Source organism: Buteo buteo, chromosome 12 (genome assembly GCF_964188355.1).
Source record: "Buteo buteo chromosome 12, bButBut1.hap1.1, whole genome shotgun sequence".
NCBI classification, from domain to species: domain Eukaryota; kingdom Metazoa; phylum Chordata; class Aves; order Accipitriformes; family Accipitridae; genus Buteo; species Buteo buteo.
This window is the reverse complement of record NC_134182.1, coordinates 554091-581940: the sequence shown is the minus strand read 5'-3', so window position 1 is coordinate 581940 and position 27850 is coordinate 554091. Positions and strand designations below refer to the sequence as shown.

Below are 27850 nucleotides of genomic sequence, written 5' to 3'. Positions count from 1 at the left end.
GGGGTGTCTGGTAAAACCGGTCCCAAACTGGGGGGATTTGGGTCAAACCTGCCAGTCCCAAAGGGAACTCGGGGGGGGGGGGGCAGGAGCCTGGGGGGGGTCCCCAAAATACAGGGGCTGCCCCACAGGGTCAGGCTTAGGGTTAGGTCAAGGTCAGGGTTAGGTCAAGGTCAGGGTTAGGATTGGTTTAGGGTCAAGGTTAGGGTCAGGGTTAGGGTCAGGGTTAGGATTTGGTTTAGGATTAGGGTTGGTTTAGGTCAGGGTTAGGATTGGTTTTAGGGTCAGGTTTAGAGTTTGGGTTAGAGTTAGGGTCAGGGTTAGGATTGGTTTAGAGTTTGGGTTAGGGTTAAGGTTAGGGTTGGTTTAGGTCAGGGTTTGCGTCAGGGTTAGGGTTAGAGTTAGGTTTATGGTCAGGGTTAGTGGTTAGGGTCAGGGTTTAGGTTAGGGTTAGGTTTTGAGTTAATTGTTAGGATTAGGGCTAGTGCTAGGTTTAAGGTCAGGGTTAGTGTTAGGTTTAGGTTAGGGTCAGGGTTTAGGTCAGGGATAGGGTTAGGGTTATTAGTGTTAGAGTTAGGGTTAGGGTTAGTATTAGTGTTGGTTAAAGTTAGGGTTAATGTTAGGTTCAGTCTTAGGGTTAGGGTTAAGACCATGAAGGTTAGGATAAGGCTTAAGTTCAGAGTTAGGTTAGGGTTAGGGTTAATTTTAGATACAGGCTTAGGGTTAGGGTGCAGACCATTAGGGTTAGGATAAGGGTTAGCTTCAGGGTCAGGGTTAGGTTTAAGATCGGAGTTATGGTTAGGTCTTAGGTTATATTTATGATTAGAATGAGGTTTAGTGTTCAGATTAGGCTTTAGAGCATTAGGGTTAGAGTTAGGGTTAAGGTTGGTTTAGGGCTAGGGTCAGGATTAGATTTAGGCTTAAGACCCTTAGGATTAGCATTAGGTTAGGGTTAGGGTTAAGACCATTAGGCTTAGAGTTAGGTTAGGGTTAGGGTTATGACCATTAGGGTTAGGGTTAGGTTGGGGTTAGGGTTATGACCATTAGGCTTAGAGTTAGGGTTAGAATCATGGTTAGGGTTAAGTTCAGGCTCAATTATAGAGTTAGGATCAGGGTTAGGGTCAAGTTTAGGATCAATGTTAGGGTTAAGACTCTTAGGGTCAGGCCATTTGCGTTAGGCTTAGTGTTAAGACCTTTAGGTTCAGCGTTAGGGTTAGGCTTAAGCTTAGGTGAGCGTTCAGAGCGTTAGTGTTACGAGCACTAGGGTTAGCGTTAGTGTTAAGGCCATTAGGCTTAGATTTAGGGTTAGTGTTAAGACCATCAGGGGTAGGTTTAGTGTTGAGACCATTAGAGTAAGGGTTTGTGTTGACCATTAGGCTTAGACTTAAGGTTAGTGTTAAAGACCAGTAGGGTCAGAGTTAGTATTAAGACCGTTAGGGTTAGAGTTAGGGTTAAAAGACCGTTAGGGTTAGGGTTGAGACCATTAGGTTTAGTGTTAAAACCATTAGGACTAGGTTAGAATTAGGGTTAGGGTTAGTGTTAAGACCATTAGGGGTAGGGTAGAGTTCGGCTGCACATTTAGTGCAGTTTAGGGTTAGGTTTAGGGTTAGGCTGCATATTTAGTTCCCAGCTGTTTGCTGCCATTCTGGCCTCTGTTCCCGTGCCCTTTGCTGTTACCCGTGGAATTAAGTCGGGTTTTTTAGGGTTCTGCCGACCGCAGCCGGAGCGACGGCTCAGCCGCCTCGGGTCATCCCTCCTCATTGGTCATGGGACGAGTCTTGGGCGCAAGAAGACTTCGTTAAGGTGAGCCTGGCGAGTTTGCCTCCCCAAATTAATTAAATGGAGTCCCAAGTACATCTTAGCTCATTATGGGCACCGGGAATAGTTTGCTTCCCCCCCATCAGCACCCACTTTTGGACAGGCACCAACGTGACGTCCAACACCACCGGTGAGTTCAGTAATGAGCAAAAGGAGACTTTGCATATGTATGATATGCTAATTAGCATCAGTTTTATTATCTGCCCGTGCGGTGTTTTCCCTTGAGCTGGACTCCTGAGCTCGGCTGCGTCGGGTCCCCCTTTGGTGACCGTTGGTGTCCGACCCCCACCCTCCGCCACGGTCAGGGACATCTTCCAGTAGGTAGGGTTGCTCCAAGCCCCATCCAGCCTGACCTTGACCCCTTCCAATCATAGAACCATAGAATATTTGGGGTTGGAAGGGACCTTGGAAGGTCCATCCAGTCCAACCCACCCTCCGCCATGAGCCGGGACATCTTCAACTCAATCAGGTTCCTCAGAGCCCCGTCCAACTTGATCTTGACTGTTTCCAGGGACGGGGCGTCTCCCCCTGGGCATGACATCACTTGGTACGGAACATTCCTTTCACCAGTTTGGGCTCGGTGTCCCGGCTCTGTCCCCTCCCGACTCCTTGTGTCCCTCGAGCCATCTCGCTGGCTGAGTGTGAGAACCTGAAAAAATCCTTGACTTTTAGTCTAAACATTACTGAGCGAGAACTGAAAACATCGGCGTTATCAACATTCTTCTCGCCCTAAATCCAAAACATAACACTAGAACAGCTACTAGAAAGAAAATTAACACTCTCCCAGCTGAAACCAGGACACCCGGTTAATTTTTTTTTTACTTTACTTTGTTTTTTTGACATTTCTTTTTGTCTTTGACACTTTTTTTTTTTTTTTTGACAAGGCTGCCTTTATAGGTATCTTGTCATGGTGGTCCAAGATTTCTTTAAGGAAATGAAATACGTTATTGATTACTTGAATGGGGGAGAAAAGAAAAACTAAAAAAAAATTAAATTCCCTTCAACACCATCCTTGAATAATTATTAACCCCTGGTCTAAACCACACCACTCTCGTGCTTAACGCAAAAGCCAACTAAAATCAACCCAAAAGGTTCGCTCGTGCCAAGACACGTCCCGTCAACTGGTTCGTCCTCACTGTGAGGCCCATTCCCACTCGGAGACGAAAATGTCAATTTAATATCATCGTTCATAGCCACACCCGCGCTGGCTATTTCAAATAATCTTATTTATTATTTCCTTTGCGACAATTACAAAGCAAAAGCTTATTTTTTCTTTCCAATCCCCTTTTGGCACCTAACGCTACGCTGACAGGTCCGATATTCCCCGTACGTCTGGTTTTGCCCTTATTATTGCCTTGGTCTGAATTCTGGCAGGATCTTTTTTTTAACCCTTGCTGCAAATTGTAATTAATTATTGTCATAACGGACTAACGTGCCCTGTAACCCTTAAAAAACTGTCCAAGTCGGGCTACTCTTCCATTTTCCCGTTGTTAACCTTAACGGGAAATCCTTAATTTAGCGCCTTCTCGCTTTGCCAATTGATTTTCTAACGCTGCATCGGTTGACGCTTAATTCTGAGTTTCTGCCGACATATGGGTCATAGTGAACGTTTTAACTTTGGGTTTCTTTGCCGAGTCGCGCGTTAAGACCTCTTCCGATTATCCTCGTTCTCATCCTGTTGGGTTTCTTCTCCCATGTGCGATTCCCAGTGCCTCATGGAATGTCACAAAGGAGCGAGGCATCATCGTTGCCCGTTCAACCCGCTCCAGGAGCGGAAAGAGGTCGGGACGTTGGCCAGGACACCCCGGCAGCCAGGAATCAGCTCGATAAATCCATCATCGGTACGTCGACACAACTGATAACTGATTTATTCCATGTTTTTTCTTGGTTTCCTTCCTAATAATCACATTTTTTTGAGCCAAAATGGGCTACTCAGTTGAGCAATCGGAATTTACGGCCAATTTCTTCTTGACCTTTTCTTTTCTTTTTGTCACCTTTTTTTTTTCTTTTTATCACCCTTTTTTAAAATTTTTATCACCTTTTTTTTCTTCTTATTGCCCTTTTCTTATTGCCTTTTTTCCTTCTTGCCCCTTTTTTCCTTCTTCTTGCCCCTTTTTTCCTTCTTCTTGCCCCTTTTTTCCTTCTTCTTGCCCCTTTTTTCCTTCTTCTTGCCCCTTTTTTCCTTCTTCTTGCCCCTTTTTTCCTTCTTATTGCCCTTTTTTCTTCTTATTGCTCTTTTTTATTCTTATCGTCTTTTTTTTCTTCTTATCACCTCTTTTTTTCTTCTTATCGCTTTTTTTTTCTTATCGCCTTTTCTTCCATCTTCTTATCTTCACAGCTTATATAAGGATTGGGTTTGATTGATTGCAAGAGTTTGAGCACCTATTATTTACCCACTTTGTCCTCAAATTCATCCCATCATCCTCTCCCTGTTGCCCAAAATCTGCTGCTTTGCTTCTTAAGAACCAGTTTTCCAGAAGGAATTTTGGAAATTCTTTTCTTTTTGTCATCCTGAGTTGTATGGTCTACACAACCTTCACCAGACTAAATAATATATTTTATTATTGGATTATTGTTGAATTATTTTTTTTTTCTTTGCAGGTATGATGGAGTTTAATCTCTTTGGGATATTTTGTGTAAGCTCCTGATTTATTACCTTATATTTCAATTATCTTTATTAACAAAAATGTATAGTTCTGCCATCGGATGTAGGTTTTTTAAAAAATTTTCAGCCAGGAGCAGATATCTGCGGCTTCTTTGGAGGCTCGGAGTACGAGCTGTGCACTCGATGGATGGGGCCGGGCGCCTTTTACACATATTCAAAGAATCATAACGGGAAAGAACCCAAGGTGGGTGCCTTCTGTGTTTGCTTTGACCAATTTTTTTTCTTTATATTTCCCATATTTTCCCCTTTTCTTACATTTTTTTTTTATTCCCCATAAATGCCATTTTTAGGTAAACACACCACATCTACAAGACTAAACCTGTTATTTTTCACGTGTTCCAATTCTGCTTAAATGTACCGTTCTCGATAAGACTAAAATAGTTATTTTTTTTTATCATGCAGGCCATTTTTATTTAAACATGCCACACTTACGAGACTAAAAGAATTACTTTTATGGCTTAAACACACATTTAAAGGGGCAAACCTGACCTTGGTGTTGTCATCCCTAACTGTTCTTCATGTCCCAGCAAATTAGAAAAGGGAAGAGTGGAATGAGAGTCCCGTGTATCTAAAATTCCTGTACTTTGCCCGCTTCCATAAAATACCGTATTATTTCTTTTAAGACTAAATGAAAATAACTATCATCTAACTGTTCCATCCCTGGAAACAGTCCAGGTCAGGTTGGACGGAGCCCTGAGCGACCTGGTCTAGTTGAAGATGTCCCTGACCCCGGTGGGGGGGTTGGAGTAGGTGGACCTTCCACGGTCCCTTCCAACCCAAAATATTCTCTGTTTCTATGATTGGAAGGGTTCAGGGTCAGGTTGGACGGGGCTTGGAGCAACCCTACCTACTGGAAGATGTCCCTGACCATGGCGGGGGGGTGGGTTGGCCCAGATGGACCTTCCAAGGTCCCTTCCAACCCCACCCATTCTCTGATTCTCTGATTCTCTGAAGGGTCTGTGGCCTGAGGACCGGTGTTCGTGGCAACGGGGGGGTTAAAAGAAGGATTTTGCCCAATGGGGGATGGCCGCGCGTTTTCCCGACGTGCCGTCTGCTGGTTTGAGGAGAATGCGGAGGATTCGGGGGCCGAGACAGCACGGGCGTACGTTAGGTGGAGACGGGACACGGAGGAAGGAGCGGCTGGGAGTCCCATCACAGAGTGCAGCAGGTCGGTGGGTGCCATATCCCCATGACCAGCCAGTCAATCAGCAGCGGCCGTGTCACCGCGGTGTCACAATGGGCCTGTGACGCGGCTGCCGGGGGGGGACACACACATAAAAGGAGCTGCAGGGTGGTGGGTCCTGCACCCTACGGGTGTAGGACGAAAGCCGGGATGATCTCCTACATGGCTGTTGGTCTAAGGAGTGATCCGCCGGCATGAGACAGACCAGGATGAACTTCTGGGACGGGATGGAGCACGCCTTCGTGATGCCCAGCACCACCGCTGAAGGTACAGCCGTCCACAGCCGCCGCCGGAGCGTTGCGATGACCAACGGTCGCGGCGTTGCGTGTGGGCGAGGCTCGGCCCCGCAGCCATCTCGGGGCCGTCGCCATTTGGGACCGGGGACGGTGGTGAGAGGGTGAATCCGCCACTGCACCACGGCTCGGGGGTTGTTGGAGGGTTGAGAGCCGGCGGACGTGAAGCGTGACCCGATTTTCCTTTCTTTTCCAGAGCGAACAGCCATCTGGGACGCCGTGGCCGGCTACGTTCAAGAACAGCTCTTGCTGCACAAGGTGGGGAGTCCCCATGACCCTGCAGTTACTCTTCGCCTCCTCCAAAAGCAGGAAACCCATCCCAAAAATCCCACTGATGGCAAAACAGGGCTTGTGCAAGGGGGGTAGCACCTCTGGTAGGTGGTGTGGTGCCGTAGGGCTGATCCCGGTCGCTGGAGACCCTTGAGCTGCTTCCCAAAGCTCTCCCCGCTGTCCCAGCAGCAGGAGCGGGCACGATCCAACCTTGAAGCACGGTCCCTGCACAGGGCCACCTCCAACTCTTCCGTCCGACCAGTCGTCACCCTTCAATCCCTTCTTTTCCGTTTGCAGGGAGTCCGGATTCCCACGCTCGGCTCCTTCGATACTGTCCCTAAGCAGGTCCAGGTTGAAGATGAGGCTGTGATTATCCAGCAGCCCGTCTTTCACCTGGCCAGGAGTCTTGTGAACGTCCACAACCTGACGGACAACAAAGCCTACCTGCCTGGTAAGACGGCGGATTAAACCCTTGGTTGGCTGCGCGGCCATTGCATCCCTTCCCTGGGTCTGAGACGCTTCTCTAAAGCAAATCCCCCTCTGCAGACCAGGTCCAAAAATGTTTTTCGGGGGTTTTTTTTGGGCGATGCAATGATGGCAATACGCCTGCAGAAGGGTCACTGGGTAAGCGTCTCCAGCCCTCTTGTGGTTTTTCCAGGAAACAAAGAGCTGGAGGCCCTTAAATACACCAAGGTGGCTGCAGCCGCCTGCGTGTCCCGGCAGAAAGCGGAGAGCTGCATCCAAGGCACCCTATCCCTGCTCTCCTACTGCCTGGGGAAAGGGGAGAGCATCGCCCTTGCCCTGAGGGACATTGGGGTGTTGCTCATTGAAGGCAGGAGGGTGCAAATGAAGTTCTACTACAGCTTCCTGGAGATGTTGTCCGGGAAGGAAAACTTGGGAAAAGCTGTTTTCAAGGTGAGCATTTCGGTTTCTCTGTGGCGCGGGCAGTCCCACGGCGGTGTCCCGGCACTGCTTGCGCGTGGCCCATCAGGACGTGGGCAGCCGCTCGGTCCAGACGAGAGTTATGGTCCTACCAACTCTCGCTGCCTTGAGCTCCTCTGATATCACCAAAGATGATTTACCATCTTTGGGCTCTTCCGATATTGAGTGCCTCAGCCATGCCGAGGACATCCTACCGTCTTTGGGCTCTTCTGATACTGAGTGCCTTGGCCACACCGAAGACGTCCTACCATCTTTGGGTTCCTCTCTTGCAGGTCCCCCAGCTGCTGGACATGGTGGTGTCCCCGGTGGTGCCCGTGGCCAGCCTGAGCTCCTCTGGCCGTGTCATCATCTTTCCCGAGTGAGTACGTTGGCGGCTGTAGCTGCTGTTTGATGCATTTGCTCCTCGTGACCGTGGGTGTCCTCCCACGGGGACACCAGGCAGCGACTGTCATTGATGTCCCCACATCGTAGTCGCTCCCGTCGGGCAGTTCTGATGGGAAAGACAGACGAATTTAGGCAACGCTTTTTTCCCACGGTGGCCTGGACTTCTTTGCCAGGTGACTCCATTTCCCAGGACTGTCCTTGGGGTCGGGACATGGTAGATTTGGGAAACACACGGTAGACTTGGGAAAACAATGGACGGCAATGCCAAAATCCGCCCGTGAGCAGGTGATCACGGCAAAGGCTGGTGATGCTCTGGGTCATGTCGGCCTCTTCTCCTTGTTTCCAGGTTTGAAATGGAGTTTGTGCCCAAACCACTGGCCAGGGATCTTCTCAAGACCTCGAGACAAGGCCCCGGTGAGGACAAGAAAATGCGAAGAGACCACTGGTCACCTTTTGGACAAGGCAGGAAAGGTAAAGCAGCTCCCAGCTCCTTTCCATAGCACAGGCAACCAAATTCTGCCATCTGACGGGGCCATCACCAGCGTTGAGTGTCACACAGCTCCAACTTGTGCCAAAGCTTCACTCCAGCTCGGCACAGCCTTTTGTCCTAATGACTCGTTAGCTTCACCAAAATGGAGGATGGTGATCCATGGCCCCCTCCTCCCCACCAAGCAATGTTCCCCCCAAAAAGAGTCCCCGTCACCTCCCCGGCATCACCCAGCTCCTTGTTCCCAAACCTGGAGCTGATGATGCAGTTGGAAAATTAGGTTGGAAATGGGGAATGGGGGCAAGACCCGGTGTCAGGGAGGGTGCGAGGCTACGATGGCGGCTGCGAGGGGAGCAGAACGTCCCTCTTCAATATTTTGGGAAGAGGCCTGAGCACCCCTGGGTGTCAGCAGGGCCGACAGCGTCCCAGCGGTGGTCTTCTGACGAGACCTCTCTTCCCTGCTTCCAGTGGGATCTCCTGGTTTTCCCTTTCCTGTTAGTCCAGACGCAATTAATGCTGAAATACCACAGTTCTGGGAAGTCACGGGGCCGAGGAAGAGGAAGAAGTCGCGGGTCAGGTGAGGTTGGAGGCCCAGGGCTGGTGTCTGCATGGAGTCATTTTGCCCGGAGAGGTGGTAGGTGCCCCATCCCTGGAAATATTCCAGGTCAGGTTGGACGGGGCTCTGAGCGACCTGATCTAGTTGAAGATGTCCCTGAGCATGGCGAGGGGTGGGGGTTGGACTGGATGGACCTCCAAAGGTCTGTTCCAACCCAAAATGTTCTCTGAATCTATGATTGGAAGGGTTCAAGGTCAGGTTGGTTGGAGCTTGGAGCGACCCTACCTACTGGAAGATGTCCCTGACCACGGCGGGGCGTTGGGTTGGACTAGATGGACCTTTAAAGGTCCCTTCCAATCCCGACTATTCTCTGATTCCATGATTTTCTGACCCAGCAAGAGCCTATTCCCCAGCCCCAAACACTCGCCCTTCATCGCTGCCCAACATCCCACTGGAGGGATGGGATGGGGATGGCGGGAACCCCCCCCCATTTCACAAGGCTGGATCTTCTCCAGCACTTCAGAAGAGCCTCCGTGGGGCCTGGGGACACGGGGACCGCCGTGTGTCAGCCGAGGGTCTCGGCTCAGGGGGTATCCTTGGCTGAGCGGCCCCAAACCCATCGTGTCCTTCCAGGCGGCGGTCAGAGATCCCCAAGGGCTCCTCTGCCAAAAAGCAGCCAGCGAGCAGCCGTCCGAAGGGCAAACCCATGCTCAAAGGCCAAACATCAAAGCAGAGCCAAGTGGAGGCACTGCCTCAGAGCCACGGAGAAGAAGGAATAGTGGATCAAATCCTTGCTGAAATGGCAGTGAGGAAGAGGGTGAAAGCCAAGCTCTCCCATCCTCGGGGAGCCTTGAGCTTCGAAACACCGGTAATAGCCGTATTATCGGTAACGAGCTCTGAGGCCAGCCTGCTCTAGAAGCCCACCTACGAGGCGCTCAGACGGCCGTCACCAGGACCAAACCGGCCAAAATAGTGACGTTTAGGCTTGAGAAATCCTGGCCAGTGCTGGAACAACCTCCGAAGGTGGTATTAGAGACCCGGAGCTCTGAGGCCAGCCTGCTTGAGGTGTCCCTCGATGAACATCTCTTGGTTTGATCCAACTGATGGGCGAGGAGACCAGCTCAACGCGATGCTCTCCTCCACCGGAGAGGCCCTGGCTGGAATGATCAGGAAAAAGAGGAATAAAAACCACAGACATGTTGCAGAGGAGTGTTGGCTTTTTTTAATTATGAACGAGGAGGAGGAGGGGTTTTACAGTTGGCCGTGGCTCCGGCATTAGCCCAACGTGCTCCTGGAAGCCGGGGGGCCGTCTGCGGGACTTTCCCTTGGGAATCTTTTCCATGGCCGCTATGGAAAGGAATCTGCTTTTTTGGGGCAAGGGAGGGCAACCGGGCCCTTTGGAACGACGGGGTGAAGATCTGAACGCCCCTGGAAGGGAACGGGGAAGGATGCGAGTGCAGCTGGGGAGACATGGAGGGCACCTGAGCCTTCACCCAGGGCCATAAGGGACCGGGGAAGGAGAGAAAGCACGGCTGAGCCCAGCTCTGCCGGGCTGGACTTCATACTTCCACCTGTGGTAGAGCCAGGGCTCTTTACTATCCCATTTATCTCCCAGTTTATCCGATTTATACCCTACTTATATCCAATTTGTATCTCTATTTATGAAATCCTTCAGTAGGTGCCCTGTTTGCCCATCCCGTGGGCCACCTGCGCTTCCAGAAGGTCCATCTCCAGTCCCAGCCCTACGGCACTCGTGGCTCCTGCTGTTCTCCTTCCCAAATCCATCGTATTCAATCACCGGAATCCAACCGGCCTCACGGAAACCTTTGGCTTAGGACCGCCCCCTTCCAGGACCACGTTGGGCTGATTTCAAAGCCGTGGCATCGCAGGGGAATTATTAAGTCAGCGTTATAGGGTTAACAAAAAGGTTTTATTAAACAATTTCAACTTAAACTTCTGGAGAAATTCAGTTTGCAACTGGTCAGCCAGCACTGCCTGAGCTATAGTGGGTGAGTAAGTATATAATATAGTAGTGAACAGCTTATCGGCTGTTCAAAGTAAATTCCATCTCATCGCAGAAAAAAGGGAATTTTTTTTTTATCCTCCTGCAGCAGCAGCATAAATAACATGGGTTTGGGTGTTGGTGGTTTTTTTTTTGTTTTTTTTTTTTTTTACATCAAGTACTGCCATCCAGGGGCGAGCGGCTGCTTGGCAGGTGGCGGTTCATGCAGCAGTATCTGCAAGAGGAGCGATGTCTGCATTTAACTTTCTAGCATCTATGATTAAGCGCCATCTCCTGTCTGGTTTTTTTATTGGCCACGCTAGAGAATTATCCAGAGAGCACGTCTGGGAAAGAATTTGTCTTTTTGCTAGGGCAGTTATAACCACCGCAATATTGATTTATGATTGATGATGGCACGCATCGATTCTGCCCAGACAGGGAGGGGGCGGAGGTTGGGTTGGCCATCTTGACCCTCCTGAGTGTTATTTTTGTCTTATTTCCTCCCTTTTTTTTTTTTTTTTTTTTTTTTTTTTTTTCAATGAGGTATGGTTTTAAGACAGCAAGGGCTCCCCTTACCGGCAGTCTCACGGCTTGAGGGTCTACAGGGGCAGTGGAAAGTTCACTTACTTAATGGTCTTACTGGTACAGCAGTGGGCTCCCCGCCGCCATCCCAAGGGTCTTTGCCCCCCACCCAAAACGCCACTCGGCACGTGGTAGAGCGCGGTTCGGTGGTGTTAGGGGCTGCTCCCTCGGTCGAGGATGCTCCCGGTCCTCAAAAGCCGTCCGCTTCGTCTTGGTCGAAGTCCGTACGTCGTCTCCAGTGACGGCGATGCGCCACATCGCTGCGTTGTCCTGGCGGATCGGCCAGTTGAAGGGGATTCTGTGGAATGGGCTTCACGGTATTTCTGCGGTTGGCAGCAGATACCTCAGGTTTAATAATAAAATTATTCCGATTCGTCTAATCCATTCTCCTGGCTAAGTTCTTGGTCGGGGTCCTCCCAAATAATCTCCATCGCCACCTTCCAACGAGGGCTCACTCTGTGCCGCCGTAAATCATCAGCAGTCAAATCCGCCACCCTGCCGGCTACGCTGATGAGGTGAATTATTGAGAGAAGCCATCGCTGGCAGGGTTAACTAAAGGGGTTTTATTAACGATTAAGCGACGATCAAAGGCTAATGAAGCAATGATTGAATGAAAATTAAACGCTAATCAAATGGTGATTAGGCAATAATTGAATGGTAATTAAACAGTGATTTGACAATGATTTACATGATAATTTAGATGATGATTTAGAAGATAATTTAGACAGTGGTCAAACACTCTGCTACTTACTACACTTAATTAAGCCAAAGCTGCATATATAAATGTTGCTATCACACAATATCGTTTTAGATGTAATATAAAACACCACTCACCCCGTTGCGGATATCGGATGCCGGCTGAGGCGACGCTCAGCCTCGAGGGGTGACCTTGGGAGACGTCCTTGCTCAAGGGGAGACGACCGCCGTGCAGTACGGGAGACCTCAGTGGGCTCTGGGGTGGGGAGGGGGGCTGGAGGGTGAGGGTTGGGCGGTAGAACAAGCGCAGAGCCCCGGTGTTGGTGGGGTGAAGGGGCTACCAAGGGCGGGCTGCGGGGTGGCCACCAACAGCTTTCAGTCCTGGCCACTCAGGTGTGGGAGGGGTCGCTGGGTCCCGGCTGATGGCCCCCCAGGATTAACCACCCATCGTTGATGGATCACCAGCGTGACGAGCCCTCACGGTTCACGACTTTGAGCGTGAGGGGCCCAAGGATTGATGGGACCCTGGGGTTCACCACCCCAAGGGTGTTGGGTACCCCGTTTCCTGGGCCCTAAGGTTAACCACCCCAAGGTGGGATGTTCTCCCAGGGCTGACCACCCCAAAGGGTGATGGAACTCTGGGATGAACCATCTTTGGTTGTTCCAACCCATGAGTGAGCACCCTGGGGGGGGCTTAAGGGCCAGGAAATTGCGATGAGCTCCTTCTGGCCCCCCAACAGCATCCCCTGGGATCATCCCAGTTGGACAGGACCCCAGGAGGTCCAACGTGGGGACGGCACTTGGGGACACGAGGGCTTGAGAAGCTGGGGTCCCCAGATGTCTGGGGACACGGGGAGGGGGACGACGGGGTCTCCCGGCTCCTGGATCCCCTGGGAAGGGGTTGGGGTGCTTTTAGACCCAGCGCCGGCCCGGCACAGCGCTGCAAATGGGTGACACCCACCCAGACCCCCCCAACCCCTTCCCTTCCTCCGGCCTCACCTCATCCGTCTGTCCATCCTCTGGTACCCAATGCTCTTCATCCCTCCATCCATCCCTGCATCTGTCCCTCTGTCCCCTCGTTCCTCCATCCCCATCCTCATCCCTCCGTCTGTCCCTTACCCCCTCCAGGCAGGAGCCAGCTGTCACATCATGTCCCCAAAGGGCTCACGGTGTCCCCACAGGGCCTCGTGGTGTCCCCAAAGGCCGTTAGGTCACCACGGCCGTGATGGTTGCCCTCCTGATGCCACCACAGTCACGCTGGTCGCTGTGGCTGTGCTGTCCCCGTGACTCTGCTGGTGACAATCCCTACGACCGTGACCACGGGGATGACGGTCCCCACGGCAGCACCGATGGCCGAGCTGGCGGCCATCCCCACGGTGGCCACGGCCAGCGGCCTTGACCACGCTGGTGACCAACCCTATGACCAGGCCGGCGGCCACGATCACACGGTTGACCATTCCCATGGTGGCCACGACCGTAGCCGTCCCCAGGACCATACCAGTGGCCGTCCCCATGACTTCTGGTGGCCGAGACCACCCAGTTGACCATCCCCATGCTGCCCACGACCGCGGCCATCCCTACGACCGTGACAGGTGACCGTCCCCACAGCGGCGAGCCTCCCAGTCGCCATCCCCACGGGTGACGGTGACGCCGAGGGACGAGCGGAGCCGGGTGCCGTAGCCAAGGAACCGGGTTTTATTCTGCTGCGGTTAAACAAGTGCCCGAGCCCCGGGGCGGGAGGGAGGGGGGGCCCTGGGGACACCGGGGGACCCCGGAGAGGACACCGGGGCCACCCGGACACCGGGATCCCCCCCACCACCGGGGATATATATATATATTCATATTTATAGTTGCAGTGGTCCTCGTCACCCCCCGAAACACCCCCACCCCTGGGTGCTGCCCCACCCCCGCACCGGATTTAGGGTGAAACGAGGCATTTCTGGCAGTGTGGGGGCCCCCCCCCCGCCGCCGGCCGCCACCGCCTCCGGATTGGGGGCGGATTGGGGGCGGGGGTGTGGGGGGGGCAGCCCCGGGTGGGGGAGCGGGGGTGTGGGGGGGGGCCCCCCACGGCCCCCCCCCCTCAGTCGTCGATACAGATGACTTCGCCCCCGCGCGGCTCCTTCTTCTCCGGCCCTTCGGCCTCGCGCTCCCGTTTCACCAGCACTGGGGGGCCGTTGGCGGCGGCTGCGGGGTGGTGGTGGGGGGAAGGACCCAGGTGTCTGGGGTGGGGGGTCCAGACACCCAGCCCCCCAGAGACCCACGCATCCGGGGCACCCCCCTCCCTGGGACGCAGGCACCCTTCTCTGATAGATCCATGCACCCAGGGACCCCCCACCCATGGACCCAGGCATCTGGGAGACCCCCCCGCCCCCCAACTCCAGGACCCAGGCATCCAGGACCCCCCACCCAAGGACCCAGGTGCCCTGCGACACCCCCTTTGTGGCACCCAGGTGTCTGGGACCCCCCCGTACTCAAGGACCCAGGTGTCCAGACCCCCCACCCAAGAACCCAGGCATCCAGGACCCCCCCCACCCCAGGGACCCAGGTGCCCTGAGACACCCCCCCACCCACAGACCCAGGTGTTGGGGTGTCCCCCCACCCGTCCGGGTGCTCACCGGTGATGAAGGAGCCGGGCGGCATCTGGCTGTAGTTGGCCCCTCCAGGGGGGAGGGCTCCGGCCGGGGGGGTCCCAAAGGTGCCCCCATAGCTCTGGGGGGTGGCATAGGGCCCCGGCGGGAAGGTCTGGAGAGATGGGGACACTGCTGTCACCCCCCTCCCTGCCCCGCCTGCTGCCACCAGGATGGGGGGAGGCGCTTCCGGAAAGGTCCGGATGGGGCTCCCCGAGGTGGGTGTCCCCACGGGAGGGACATCCCTGTGTGTCCCCAGGGCTGAGGGTGCTCCCAAGACGGGGATGTCCCCAAGAAGGTGGCCCTGGGGCAGGGTGTCCCTAATCTGGGTCCCCAAGGCAGGCAGGTAAGGGTCCCCTAGGTGGGGCGGGGGTCTCCCATGGAAAGGAAGGTCCCCATGGAAGAGATGTCCCCAAGGTGAAGGATGTCCCCAAGGTGAAGGATGTTCCCCCAAAATGGGGGAGAAGATTGTCTCCCCAAGGCAAGGGATGTCCCCAAAGTGAGATGTCCACAAGGAAAAGGTGTCCCCAAGAAGGGATGTCCCCAGGGTGGGATATCCTTAAAGTGAGGGATGTCCCCAAGCTGGAGGGGGGGATGTCCCCAAGAAAGGGATCTCCCCAGGAAAAGGATGTCCCCAAGATACAAAACGTCCCCAAAGTGAGGCACGTCCCCAGGATGGGATGTCCCCAAGGCGAAGGCCATCCCCACCACGAGGAAAGGATGTCCCCAAGGCGGGGCAACGTCCCCAAGGTGGGGGAACGTCCCCAAGGCGGGGTGGGGGCTGCGACTTACGGGCGGGGGGTGGCTCTCGGTGCCCTTGCTGGCGAGGCGGCTGAGGATGCTGCGCTCCGACATCTGGAGGCGGGCGGCGATGGGGGGGATGCGGGAGAGGGTGGCGGGGAGGCGGGTGACGTCCGCCTTCATGTCGCTCAGCAGCTCCTCCAGTTGGTTCAGCACTGGCACCGGGGAGAGAGAGAGAGAGAGAGAAAGAGGGGCGGGGGGGGCCCGTCAGCGCCAGGGGGCCGCCCCGCGCCTACTCACAACTTACTCATAGGTTACTCATAGGTTACTCAGAGGCTACTGGAAGGGGGTGGCGGGGTGGAGATACTCACGTGAGAACAGGGAGTGGGGCGGGGAGAGGGAGGGGAAGCCTGAGAGCTACTCAAGGGATACTCGGGGCGGGGTGGGGGGGATGCACCTACTCGGGGGATGCACCGGCGGGGAGTGGGGGCATGCTCCAGGGTGGGAGGACTCCGAGGTACTCTGGGTATGAGCCTTGAGTACTCTGGGTGTACTCCTTACACACTCCAGGCATACTCCTTACACACACTGGAGATACTTGGGTTATACTATTTACTCTGAGTATATTCTCTAGACACACTGGAGATACTTCAGGTTTACTCTTTACACTCTGGGTATACTCCTTAGACACACCAGAGATACTCTGGGTGTACTCCTCACACGCTCTGGGCATACTCCTTAGACACACCAGAGATACTCTGGGTGTGTTCCTTGGACCCTGTGGGTATACTCCTTAGACACACCAGAGATACTCTGGGCGTACTCCTCACATACTCGAGGTCTACAGTCTAGACACACTGGAGCTACTCTGGGTACGCTCTATTAGAGACACCAGAGATACTCCAAGCTTAGGCACTTGAGGGTCTACGCTGTAGCTACACTGGAGATACTCCAGACATACTCCTTAAACACCCCAGGATACTCTCTAGACACACCAGAGCTATTCCAGGTATAATGTTTAGCGACACCTGAGATACTCTGGGGATACTCCTTAGTCACTCTGGGCATGTTCTGTAGATACACCAGAGATACTCTGGGTATGCTCCTTAGACACTCTGGATACACTCTTTAAGCACTCCGGAGATACTCTGGATATACTCCTTAGACACAATAAAGATACTCCAGGTATACTCCTTGGATACACCAGAAATACTCCAGATCCATGCTATAGCCACCCCAGAGATACTCTGGGCATCCTCATCACTTGCTCCTGCTCAGGGCTAAGAGGCTGCAGCCACATCACCAATACTCTGGGGATACTCATTACACAGCCCCTGAGTTCCTCCAGGCCCCAGAGATCCTCTGCACAGATCCATCAGCCTACACCAATGATACTCACTGCTTACTCCAGTGATACTGCTGGCAAAGACATTACAGACACCAGAGATACTCTGGGCTATACTCAGCACATTCCTCTGGAGTACTCCGGGCTTACTCATTAAATAGACCAGAGATACTCTGGGCATACACCAGAAGTACTCTGGGAAAACACTGCCCATACCCCAGGGATACTCCAGGCAAAGCTGTGACATGCAAGCAGGGAGACCCCGTCCGTACATCAGCATTACTTCAGGCTTACTCATTACATGCACCAGGGCTACTCTGGCCACCGGGATACTCAGAATATACTCCTTCCATGCCCCCCAAATACTCTGGGTAAATACATTATTACATTCTCCAGAAGTACACGGGACATACTAGTGACATACTCCAGACTTACACTACAGACACTCAGCAGATACATCTTAGCGCAAAGCGACAGAGGCACCCGCCTGCTCCTCACGCACCCCGGAGCCCCGTGGCCGCCCTAAATCCGCACCCCGCCTTACTCCGAGCTTACTCCGGGTTTACTCACACCCCAAAAACCCCTCAGGGACCTTCCAGCAGCTGCCCCGCCACCCCCCTGCACCCTTCCCCCGCCCTCCGGCCGCCAGAAAGCACACGCAGAGCAAGGATACACCGGGAGCCGGTTGGGAGGAGAACCCCACTTTAATGATTGAGAGCGCGGTACAGAGGTGCGAGGCGCTACACGGGGCGTCCGCGCCGGGCGCGCCGGCCCACCCGCCTCTTACCCTTGTGCAGGACGGCGTTCGCGGGCTTGTTGCCCGCCAGCGACTCCTTGGACAAGTGCTGGTGGCTCTCGGCCAGGCACTCGACCTCGGCGAAGCGGGTGTTGAGGGCCATGGCGGGGTGGCTCGGGTCTTGCGTCATGTTCAGGTAGGCGGCGCGACGGAGCTGCTCCTCGATCACCAGCGCCTGCTCCAGTAGCTGGGGGACGGACCAGAAAGGGAGAAGGGTGGCGGAGGGGACCCAGGCGTCCGGGCACCTACCTCTGACCTCACCCATCGCTTAGAGGACCCAGGCACGCAGGCGCCCAACTCTGAAGGCATCCACGCACCCAACTCTGACCTCACACCCCAGCGAGGCCAAGGAAGGACCCAGGCGTCCATGCACCCAACTCTGACCTCACCCATCGCTTAGAGCACCCAGGCAACTGGGCACCCAACTCTGACCTCACACCTCAACAAGGCCCAGAGAGGACCGAGGTGTCCATGCACCCAACTCTGACCTCAGGCGTCCATGCACCCAACTCTGACCTCACGCCCCAACAATGCCCAGAGAGGACCCAGGCGTCCAGGCACCCAACTCTGACCTCACACCGCAACAAGGCCAAGGAAGGACCCAGGCATCCGGGCACCCAACTGTGACCTTGGGTGTCCATGCACCCAACTCTGACCTCACACCGCAACAAGGCCAAGGAAGGACCCAGGTATCCAGCCACACAACTCTGACCTCATACCCCAACAAGACCCAGGAAGGACTCAAGCGTCCAGGCACCGAACTCTGACCTCACACCCAAAAAAGGCCCAGAGAGGACCCAGACACCCGCGCACCCAACTCTGACCTCGCACCCCAACAAGGCCCAGAGAGCACCCAGGCATCCGGACACCCGCCTATGACCTCACCAATCACTTAGAGGACACGGCCAGGCAGGCACCCGACTCTGACTTCACACCCCAACGAGGCCAAGGAAGGACCCAGGTGTCCAGGCACCCAGCTCTGACCTCACCCGTCACTTAAAGCACCCAGGCAACCGGGCACCCAGCTCTGACCTCACACCCCAACAAGGCCAAGGATGACCCAGGCGTCCAGGCACCCATCACTGACCTCACCCCCCACCCTCTCCCCCCGCCAGCCTCTTGCACGAGGCCAAGCCCCACCCTCTCGTGTGCAGCCCACGTGCAAGCTCCGCCCCCTTTCCATGGCCACCTCCCCCCCCCACCTGGGCACTTGTGCAAGAACCTGTTGTGCCCGGACCCTTGTGCAAGCCCAACCCTCACAGGAGCCCAGCCCTCACATGAGCCCGGTCCCCGTGTGAGGCCCTTCTACAAAAGCCTCGTGCGAGCGCAGCCCTCGCACGAGTGCCACGCTTGCACGTACACAGCTCTCATGCAAGCCCCTTGCGCAAGCGCGGCCCTTGAGCACGCCCCTCGTACAAGGCAGCGGACCCCCGGCTTGAAACTGGCCCTCGTGCAAGGCCCTCGGCACAAGCCCAACCTTAGCGCGAGACCCTCGTGCGAGACTCTCATGCAAGCCCCCGGCGCAAAAGCAACCACCGCGCGTGCTCCTTGTACCAGCACCGCCCTGGCACGAGCCCCAGGCTGGCGCCAGCCCCGTGCAAGCGCAACCCTCATGCAAACCCTCGTGCGAGCCCTCGTGCACTCACTTTGAAGCGGCGTGCGAGGAACTTGTTCTTCATCTCGAGGAAGTTTCCCTTGGAGGCTTCGCCCTTGAAGGGTTCGTTGATGACCCCGAAGGCGCCGTCGTTCTGGATGTCCGTCCAGCGCGCGTAGCCGTGGCTGCGCGCTAAGGACTGTCACCGTGTCACCGTGTCACTGTGTCACCGTGTCACCCCAACGTTCCCCCTTCACCCCCCACATCCAGCGTGCGGAGCCGTGGCTGCGTGCTAAGGGCTGCCGCCTCGTCACCACCACTGCGTCACCATCACCACATCACCGTGTCACCATCACCACCACGTCACCGTGTCACCTTGTCCCCAACATCCCCTAGGTCATCACCCAGCCAGCGCACGGAGGTGTGGATGCGTGTTAAGGACTGTCACCACAGCACTGTCACCACCACGTCACCGTCACCTCATCATCGCTGCATCACCACCACATCACCGAGTCACCGCATCACCGTCACCACGTCACCCTGTCCCCAATGTCCCTCTCACCCCCTCCCATCATCCCCTCTCCAGTGCACAGAGCTCTGGCTGCGCGCTAAGGACTGTCACCATGTCACTACATCACCCTGTCACCACGTCACCTTGTCCCCAGCGTCCCCCTCACCCCCACATCCAGCGCGCGGAGCCGTGGCTGTGTGTTAAGGGCTGCTGCCGTGTCACCACCGCCACGTCACCATCACTGTGTCACCGTGTCACTGTCACCACGTCACCTTGTCCCTGCCCACGTCATCACCCAGCCAGCACACGGAGACGTGGAAGCACGTTAAGGACTGTCACCCCATCAGCATCACGTCACCGTATCACCGCTGCATCATCATCACTATGTCACCGCGTCACCATCACCATGTCACCCTGTCCCCAACGTCCCTGTCGTTCCCCCTCACATCATCCCACATCCAACACGCGGAGCCGCGGCTGCACTGTAAGGACTGTCACCGTGTCACTGCGTCACCACCACAACATCACCACGTTACTGCATCACCGTCACCATGTCACCCCGTCCCCACAGTCTCCCTCTTGTCCACCCAGGTCATCCCCCCTCCAGCACACGGAGCTGTGGTTGCATGCTAAGGACTGTCACCATGTCAACATTACTGTGTCACCACCGTGTCACCATCACCGTGTCACCATCACCACGTCACCCTGTCCCCAGCATCCCCCTCATTCCCCCCAGGTCATTCCCCCATCCAGCACGCGGAGCTGTGGCTGCACACTAAGGACTGTCACCGTGTCACTGTGTCACCAACGCCATTGTCACCGTCACTGTATCACCTTCACTACATCACCACATCACTATCACTGCATCGCCCTGTCCCCAACATCCCTCTCATCCCCCCCATGCTAAGGACTGTCACCGTGTCACTGTGTCACCACCACTGTGTCACTGTCACATCACCATCACCATGTTACCCTCACGGCGTCACCCTGCCCCAGTGTTCCTTTTGTCCCCCCAAAAGGTCATCTCCGTTCAGCGCTTGGAACCGTGGCTGTGTGCTAAGGACTGTCGCGCTGTCACTGTGTTACCGTCACAGTGTCACTGTCACTGGATCACCAAGGTCACCCTCACCCCCGCCCAGGTCACCTCCACTAGCACATGGAGTCGGGGCTGCTAAGGACAGCCACCACGTCACCGTGTCACCGTGTCCCCAACATCACCTCCTCCTCCATCACCTCCCCCTGAGGACTGCCCCCAGTGTCACCATCACCACCGTCCCCAACATCACCACTGCCTTTGCGTCACCCGCCCCTGGGTCACCCCCACCCTTGTGTCACCCTCCTTGGTGCTGCCACCACCACCAACCCTGGGGAGGATGACAGCACCCGTGGGGGAACCCAGGAGTGCCGCGAGGGGACCCGTGCGTGCTGGGGAGGGGACACCTACGTGTGCTGGGGTGGGGACACCCACGCGTGCCGGGGACGGGGGACACCCACGCGTGCCGGAAGGATACAGGACGATGCCGGCCAGCAGCCAGTAGTCGTGGCGCCGGTGCCAAATTTCATTGAGCTTCCCCGAGGAGATGGCGGCGCGCTCCTCGTTCTGCCACAGCGTGTGCAGCTCTGCGGGTGGGGGTGTCAGGGAAGCGGGAACCCTGGCGTGTCCCCCCCGGCCCCTCCCTGTCCCCGTCACCCACTCACCCGTGAAGCCGCCGTCGGCGATGTTGAACATGAAGCGCGGCTTCTCGGCTTTGTCATCCCGCCGGCCGTTGGCACGCGCCTCCAGCTTGGGTTCCTTCTCAGCCTTCACCTCCTCTGTGTGGGTGGGACACACATGGGGGTCAGCGCCATTTTGAAACCCTACTCTGACCTCCCCAAACCATGCCAAGCTCCCCCCCCGCCCCAGTAAGCACAAGATGTTATCAGCCATCAGTAGGCTTCAGAGTGAACGTGACAAGATTAAGAGCAGAGTGCTCCAGGCACATCCCTTTGGTTAAGCCCCGCCCCTTCTGACTTGGCTGCTGTCCTGGGTGGGCTAGACCCCGCCCCCTGCAGTCAAGCCCCGCCCCCAGGTACCTCGTTTAGGGTCAAGATCCCCCGGTCGCTCCTTGGGCTCCTCCTCGGGGGGTTTCTCGTCACCCTTCTCTCCCCCGGGACCCTTCTCGGCCTCGGAGCCTGTAGGGAGGGACAGGGGTGCTCGGACACCTGGGTGGCCTGGGGGATTTGGAGGGGGGGGCACCCAAATCCCCAGGTGCCCTGGACACCCAGAATGGGGCCGGGGTGGGGGCTCACCTGTTCGCTCCTCGCGGGCCGGGGGCCCTTCGGCCTCAGGCTCCCGCTGGCCAGGTCCCTCCTCCTCCTCCCCCTTCCGCGGCCCTTCGGCCTCGCTGCCATCGCCTGGGGACGGTGGCATCTCGGGGACAGGAGGCTGTGGGGATGGGGTGGGGGGGTGGCATCACCCCGGATGCCTGGGTACCCCCATCATGACATCCCCCCCCACCCCGTACCCCCAGAGTGACCGGAGGGGAACATGGGGACAATGGTGGGGAGGGGACAGGGATGGGGAGCGAGGGGACAAGGACAGAGGGGACAGGGATAGGGACAGGAGGGGACACAGGGTCAGGGTGGGAGAAGAGGACAGAGAGGCGACAGGGACAAGGACAAGGACAGGAGAGTGACGACAGCGTTGGGGACAGAGGCAGGGTTGGGGACAAGGACAAGGATAGGGGAGGAGGACAGGGCTGGGGGACATGAGTGGGGATGGGGTGGGGACAGGGTTGGCACAGTTGGGGACAAGGAGAACATGACTAGGGACAGGGTTGGGAACAGGGAGGACACGATGGGGGACAGGGACGGGGACAGGGTTGGGGACAGGGATGAGGACATGACTGGGGACAAGGTTGGGGACAAGGATGGGACAGAGTTGGGGACAGGAAGGGCACAATTGGGGACAGGGACAAGAAGGACATGATTGGGAACAGGGTTGAGGACAGAGAGGACACGATCGGGGACAAGGATGGGGACAGGAATGGGAGAGAGTTGGGGACAGGGAGAACGTAACTGGGGACAGGGAGGACATCACCAGGGACAGGGAAGACATCACTACAGACAGGGACAAGGAGGACAGGGTTGGGGACAGCCCTGTCACCCACCTCTGTCTCCATCTTCTCGGGGCCTTTAGGCTCCTTCTCATCCCTGGTGTCGCTGTCGTCCCTGTCCGGGGGTGGCCCTGGCCCGTCCCCGCGCTCGCTGGGCGCCGGCGTGGCTGGGGACAGGGGACGTTAGGACATGGGGACATGGGGTGTCCCCAGCACCCTGCCCATGTCCCTGGGCCCCTGACCCTGTGTCCCCCACCTCCTCGTGCCTGGCCCGGCATCCCCACGTCCCCATGCTCTGTCCCCAGTGTCCTTGTCCCCGTCCCCCATGTCCTCACATCACCCCTGCACCCTGTCCCCCACATCCCCATGTCCCCTGTGTCCCCATTCCCTATCCCATCCCTCCCATGTCCCACGTCCCTGCCCTATGTCCCCCATGTCCCGTGTCCCCGTCCCTCTGTCCCCATCCTGTCCCCCATGTCCCTGTTCCCTGTCCCTCGTGTCCCCCCACCCCATGTTCCCCATCCCTGGGTCTCCACCCTGTCCCCCGTGTCCCTGTGTCCTCATCCCATATCCCCCCATCCCTGTATCCCCATCCCGTCCCCCATGTCCCCATCCCCATCCTATGTCCCCCAGCCCCGTGTCCCCATCCTGACCCCTATGGCCTCCCTTGTCCCCTGGGTCCCCCCCCCAGCCCCTGTCCCCATCCTGTCCCCCATATCCTCCCCTACCCCCCCCAATCCCATCCCCATCCTGTCCCCCATATCCCCATTCCTGTATCCCCATCTTGTCCCCGCCGTCACCCCCCCAGCTGCATGTCCCTGTCCCCCATCCCCCAGTACCGGGCGTGGGGGGGCCGGGGCTGGGGGGGCCGCTCTGTTCGGGGCTGGGGGGGCAGGTCTTGGCGGGGGAGGAGGCGCGGGAGGAGCGCTTGGAGTCGGCGCTGGGCTCCGGGGCCAGCTCGGGCAGGCTCCAGCGCCCGTTGATGTGCTCGAACTCCTGCACCTATGGGGGCACCCAGGTGTCCGGGGTCGGGGGGGGGCACCCAGGCATGCAGGGGCACCCAGGCATCGGGGAGGGACCCAGGTGTCTGGGAGCTGCACCCCCCCAAGCACTCACTCCTACAGGGAGCCAAGCACCCAGAGGGGACCCTGGTGGCTGGGGCGGGGGGGGCACCTAGGTGTCCGGGGGGGGGCACCCAGGCATGCAGGGGGACACAGGCATCCAGGAGGGACCCAAGTGTCTGGGAGCTGCACTCCCCTAAGCAAATTTATACAGGGAGCCAGGCACCCAGAGGGAACCCGGGCACCCTTGGGGGGGACCCAGGCACCCGGGGAGGGGACCCAGGTGTCCAGAGGGGACTCGGGGGGGACACCCAGGTGGCCCGGGGGGGGGGTCATACCTTCTTCTTGACGAGGGACATGACGCCGATGCGGGTCAGCACCTGCTGCCGCGAGAGCCCCTCCCGGGGGACCCCGTCCGCGAAGGTCTCGGAGCCGTCGGCCCCCGGCTCGCACAGGTGACGCATGAACAGGGACACGTAGGCCCTGGGGGACACGCTCAGGGCCACCGCCTGCTGCCACCCCTTCCCCTGGCCCCTCCAGGAGCCCTGGTCCCCTCAGACCCCGTCCCCAGGGTCCCTTGTCCCCTCAGACCCCATCCCCAGGGTCCCTTGTCCTCACAGACCCCATCCCCAGGGTCCCTTGACCCCATAAGACCCTGTCCCCAGGGACCCTTGTCTCCGTAGTACCCCTCCACAAGGCCCCTGTCCCAAGTGTCCCTTGTCTCCATAGCTCCTGTACCCAGTGTCCCCTGTCCCCATGCTCAGGATCCCTGTCCCCATATTCCCTGTCCCCACAGTCTCCATCCCTGTCCCTGTCCTCTAGGGTCCCTGACCCCATGGTCCCCATTGCTGTCCCTGTCCCCAGTGTCCCCATCTCCAGGGGCCCTGCCCCCAGGCTTCCTGTCCTCAGGGTCCCCAGTGTCCCCATCCCAAGGGTCCTCAGGGTCCCCAGTGTCCCCATCCCCAGGGACCCTGTTCCCATCCCTATCCCCAGGGTCCCCAGCATCCCTGATGGCCCCAGTGTCCCCGATGTCCCCGCGCCATCAGCCTGTCCCCTCATCACAGCGCCCGTCCCGGGCTGTGCCAGCTCCAGCCGGGTCCCGCCACCGCTCTGGCGTCCCCTGAGCCAGACCCGACCCCCCGAGGGGACGTGGGGACCCCGGGGGTGACTCTGTGTCGGGGTGAGGGGGACACGGGCTCGTCCGGTCCCCAGGAAAACCGACAGCGATGGCGCTCGGCTGAGTAAGGGCTCATCACGCGGCTCGGGGACACGGGGGGACACAGGACGATGGGGGGGCACAGGGACACTGGGACATGGGGGGACACAGAGGGACATGAGATGATGGAGACACAGGAAGATGGGGACACACAGGGACATGGGGGCAGAGAAGGACAAGGGACAATGGGGACACGGGGGGACAGGAGAAGATGGGGATACACAGGGACAGTGACATGGGACAATGGGGATGTACAGGGATGGGGGGACACAGGGACACGGCGGGGCACAGGACACGGGACAACAGGGACACGCGGGGGACATGGAAAGATAAAGACACAGGGAGATGGGGAGGACACGGGGACACATGGTGACAAACAGGGATGCACATGGGGACATAATGACATGGGGACACTACGAGCACGTGGGGGAACATGGAGGGACACAGGACAATGAAACATGGGGACATGTATGGGGACATACAGGGGGACATGGGGGACTCACATGGGGACACAGGGACAAAAGGATACAGTGACACACATGAGGACGTGGGGGACACATATGGGGATGTGGGGGACACATATGGGGACAAAGACATGGGGATGTGGGGACATGAGGACAACATGAGGACACAAGGACACGGGCGACACATGAGGACACAGGGATGACCATGGGGACACAAGAACATGAGGACACACACGGGTACCCCACTATCCTGCCCTACCTGTCCCTGCTGCCACCGCCTGTCCCCGATGCCACCCTTATCCCTACCGCCACCGCCTGTCCCCAGCACCACCGCGTGTCCCTGGGTGCCACCGCCTGTCCCTTCTACCACCGCCTGTCCCCAGCACCCCCACCTGTCCCCGATGCCACCGCCTGTCCCCAATGCCACCTACTTGAACTCCTTTTCGGTCTTGCCGCGCAGGTCGCGGACGAGCCACTGGGAGGTGAAGGCGTCCTGGGGGGGCATCCCCCACCGCATCACCGCGTTCAGGAAGGCCTTGCGCTGCCGTGTGTTGAACCCCAGCACCTGGGGGGGGCGGTGGGTGGGTCACGAGTGGGTGGGGGTCATGGGTGTCTTGAGGAGGGGGTGAGGGTCATGGATGGGTGGGGGGGACACAGGTGTCTGGGGGACTCAGGTGTTCAGGGGGACATGGCGGGGGGGTGACATGGGCACCCAGGGGGATCCAGCTGGCTGGGGGTGACACAGGTGGTTGGGGGGGGACCTTGTCCCAGAACGGGGGCACCCAAGTGTCCAGGTGCCCCTCGACCCCCCAGGTGGCTGGGGGGGGGCGGGAACCCCCGTGTCCGGGCACCCCCTCACCCTCCCTCTCCCGGAGTGGACCCCAGCATCCGGGTGCCCTTGGGGACCCTGGCATCTGGACATCCCCCACCCCCACCCCCGTCAGGGACCCTGGCACCCCAGCACCCCCCCCCAGCAGACCCCAGTGTCCGGGTACCCCCCACCCCGCCACCCCCTGGGGTCCCCACCTCGATATTGCCGCCCACCCGGGCCAGCAGCGGGGGCAGGGGTTTGTCCTTCTCGTTCCGCAGCTGCCGCTTGGACTGACGCCGGCCTGGGGTTGGGGGGGTGGGGGGGGTCAGCACCCACCCCCCAGCACCCCGACCCCCATCCCTGGGGCACCCCGACCCTCCCACAGCACCCTGACCCTCCTCGGGGCACCCCCACCCTCCCTAGGGCACCCCGAACCCCCACCCTGGGGCACTTTGACACCCCCCCCGGGCACCCCAACCTCCCCTACAGCACCCTGACCCCCTCTGGGGCACCCTGACCCCCACCCCCAGGTCCCCCCACCCCCCAGGCCCCCCCTGTGGCACCCAGGCCCCCCCCAATTCCCTCAGTGCCACCCCAGACCCCTCCCCAGACAGGGAGGGGGGACTCAGGGGGACAAAAGGGGACAGAGAGGTGACACGGTGGCTCAGAGAGAGGACGTGGAGGGATGTGGGGGGACAAAGAGGGACACAAGATACACGGGGGGGACATGAGGGGACACTGGAGGACAGAGAGGGGACACAGAGGGACATGAGGGGACACAGGGGACATGGGCAAGACAGAGGGGACACGGGGGGGACACGTGTGGGAACAGAGGTGACACAGGGAGATGAAGGATGGGAGAGGACACAGGGGGACACAAAGGGGACTTGGGGGGACATGAGGGGACTTGGGGGGACATGAGGGGACACGAGGGGACACACAGAGAGGACGTGGGGGTCACTCACCCTCCGGCCGCTCGTCGAAGTCCTCGTCCTCCTCCTCGGAGCCCACCGAGTACTCCGACTGGTTGTCTGGGGGGCACCGTCAGCACCCACGTACCACCGCACCCCAAAACACCCCCCATACCCCCGAAGAACCCCTGACACCCCCCAAACACCCCCTGTACCCCCCAAAGAACCTCTGACACCCCCAAATACCCCCTGACAACCCCCAACATCCCCTGTACCCCCCAAACATCCCCAAATCTGCCCCATACCCCAAATGCGCCACCCTCCCCACCCCCGGATGTAGGACAGGCTAGCCCAGAGCCCTCCCAGTGCCTCCCAGTCTGTCCCAGTGCCCTCCCAATCTGTCCTAGCGCTCCTGAGGAACATCTCAGTAACCTCCTGGTTGCACCGTACCCCACCTTGGTCCTCCTGAGTGCCCCTACTGGGGCATCGAGACTCCCCCCAGTGCCTCCCAGACCATCCCAGTATCTCCCAGTACTGACAGAGCTCACTCCCAGTGCCTCCCAACCCCCCAACTCTGGCACCCAGTGCTCCCAGTTGCCCTGTACCCGCTTTTGTCCTCCTGGGTGTGGGTACCCAGTGCATCGGGACTCTCCCCGGTATCTCCCAGAATCCTCCCAGTCTGTCTCAGAGCCCTCCCAGTGCCGCCCCATCTGTCCCAGTGCCTTCCTAGTAACTCCCAGTGCCTCCTGAGGAACATCCCAGTACCTTCCAGTACTACCAGTTGCACTGTGCCCACCCTGGTC

General features: G+C 57.8%; 2 protein-coding genes across 9 annotated transcripts in view; one reads left to right on the top strand and one right to left on the bottom strand.

The window, feature by feature from the left end:
* The first annotated feature begins 90 nt into the window (after positions 1-90).
* On the top strand, positions 91-9797 carry LOC142037773 (coiled-coil domain-containing protein 81-like). 4 transcript variants are annotated; one of them, XM_075042299.1, is made up of 14 exons: positions 171-192; positions 322-1800; positions 3525-3656; positions 4417-4451; positions 4548-4664; positions 5435-5648; positions 5843-5930; positions 6153-6214; positions 6524-6677; positions 6885-7141; positions 7441-7526; positions 7899-8023; positions 8508-8616; positions 9229-9797. In XM_075042299.1, exons 7-14 carry the CDS (start codon positions 5858-5860, stop codon positions 9509-9511), a joined length of 1149 nt encoding a protein of 382 aa, XP_074898400.1. In that variant the 5' UTR covers positions 171-192; positions 322-1800; positions 3525-3656; positions 4417-4451; positions 4548-4664; positions 5435-5648; positions 5843-5857; the 3' UTR covers positions 9512-9797. The 4 variants fall into 4 exon arrangements, with proteins under 4 accessions (XP_074898398.1, XP_074898401.1, XP_074898400.1 ...); XM_075042298.1 differs by having other exon boundaries at positions 176-216; positions 292-1800; XM_075042297.1 differs by having other exon boundaries at positions 91-1800.
* A 4013-nt stretch (positions 9798-13810) lies between these two features.
* Positions 13811-27850, bottom strand: part of CHD3 (chromodomain helicase DNA binding protein 3) — a 44809-nt gene continuing 30769 nt past the window's right edge. For 2 of the 5 annotated variants that reach the window (XM_075042293.1, XM_075042294.1), the window contains 15 exons: positions 27102-27167; positions 26352-26437; positions 25757-25890; positions 23984-24128; positions 23424-23586; positions 22639-22751; positions 21779-21914; positions 21563-21661; positions 21188-21301; positions 21001-21109; positions 19031-19163; positions 17376-17571; positions 15295-15458; positions 14491-14617; positions 13811-14059 (listed from right to left, as the gene is read on the bottom strand). In XM_075042293.1, coding sequence (XP_074898394.1) covers positions 13956-14059; positions 14491-14617; positions 15295-15458; positions 17376-17571; positions 19031-19163; positions 21001-21109; positions 21188-21301; positions 21563-21661; positions 21779-21914; positions 22639-22751; positions 23424-23586; positions 23984-24128; positions 25757-25890; positions 26352-26437; positions 27102-27167 — 1889 coding nt within the window. In that variant the 3' untranslated portion in view covers positions 13811-13955. The other 3 variants (XM_075042296.1, XM_075042295.1, XR_012652428.1) reach the window with 3 other exon arrangements.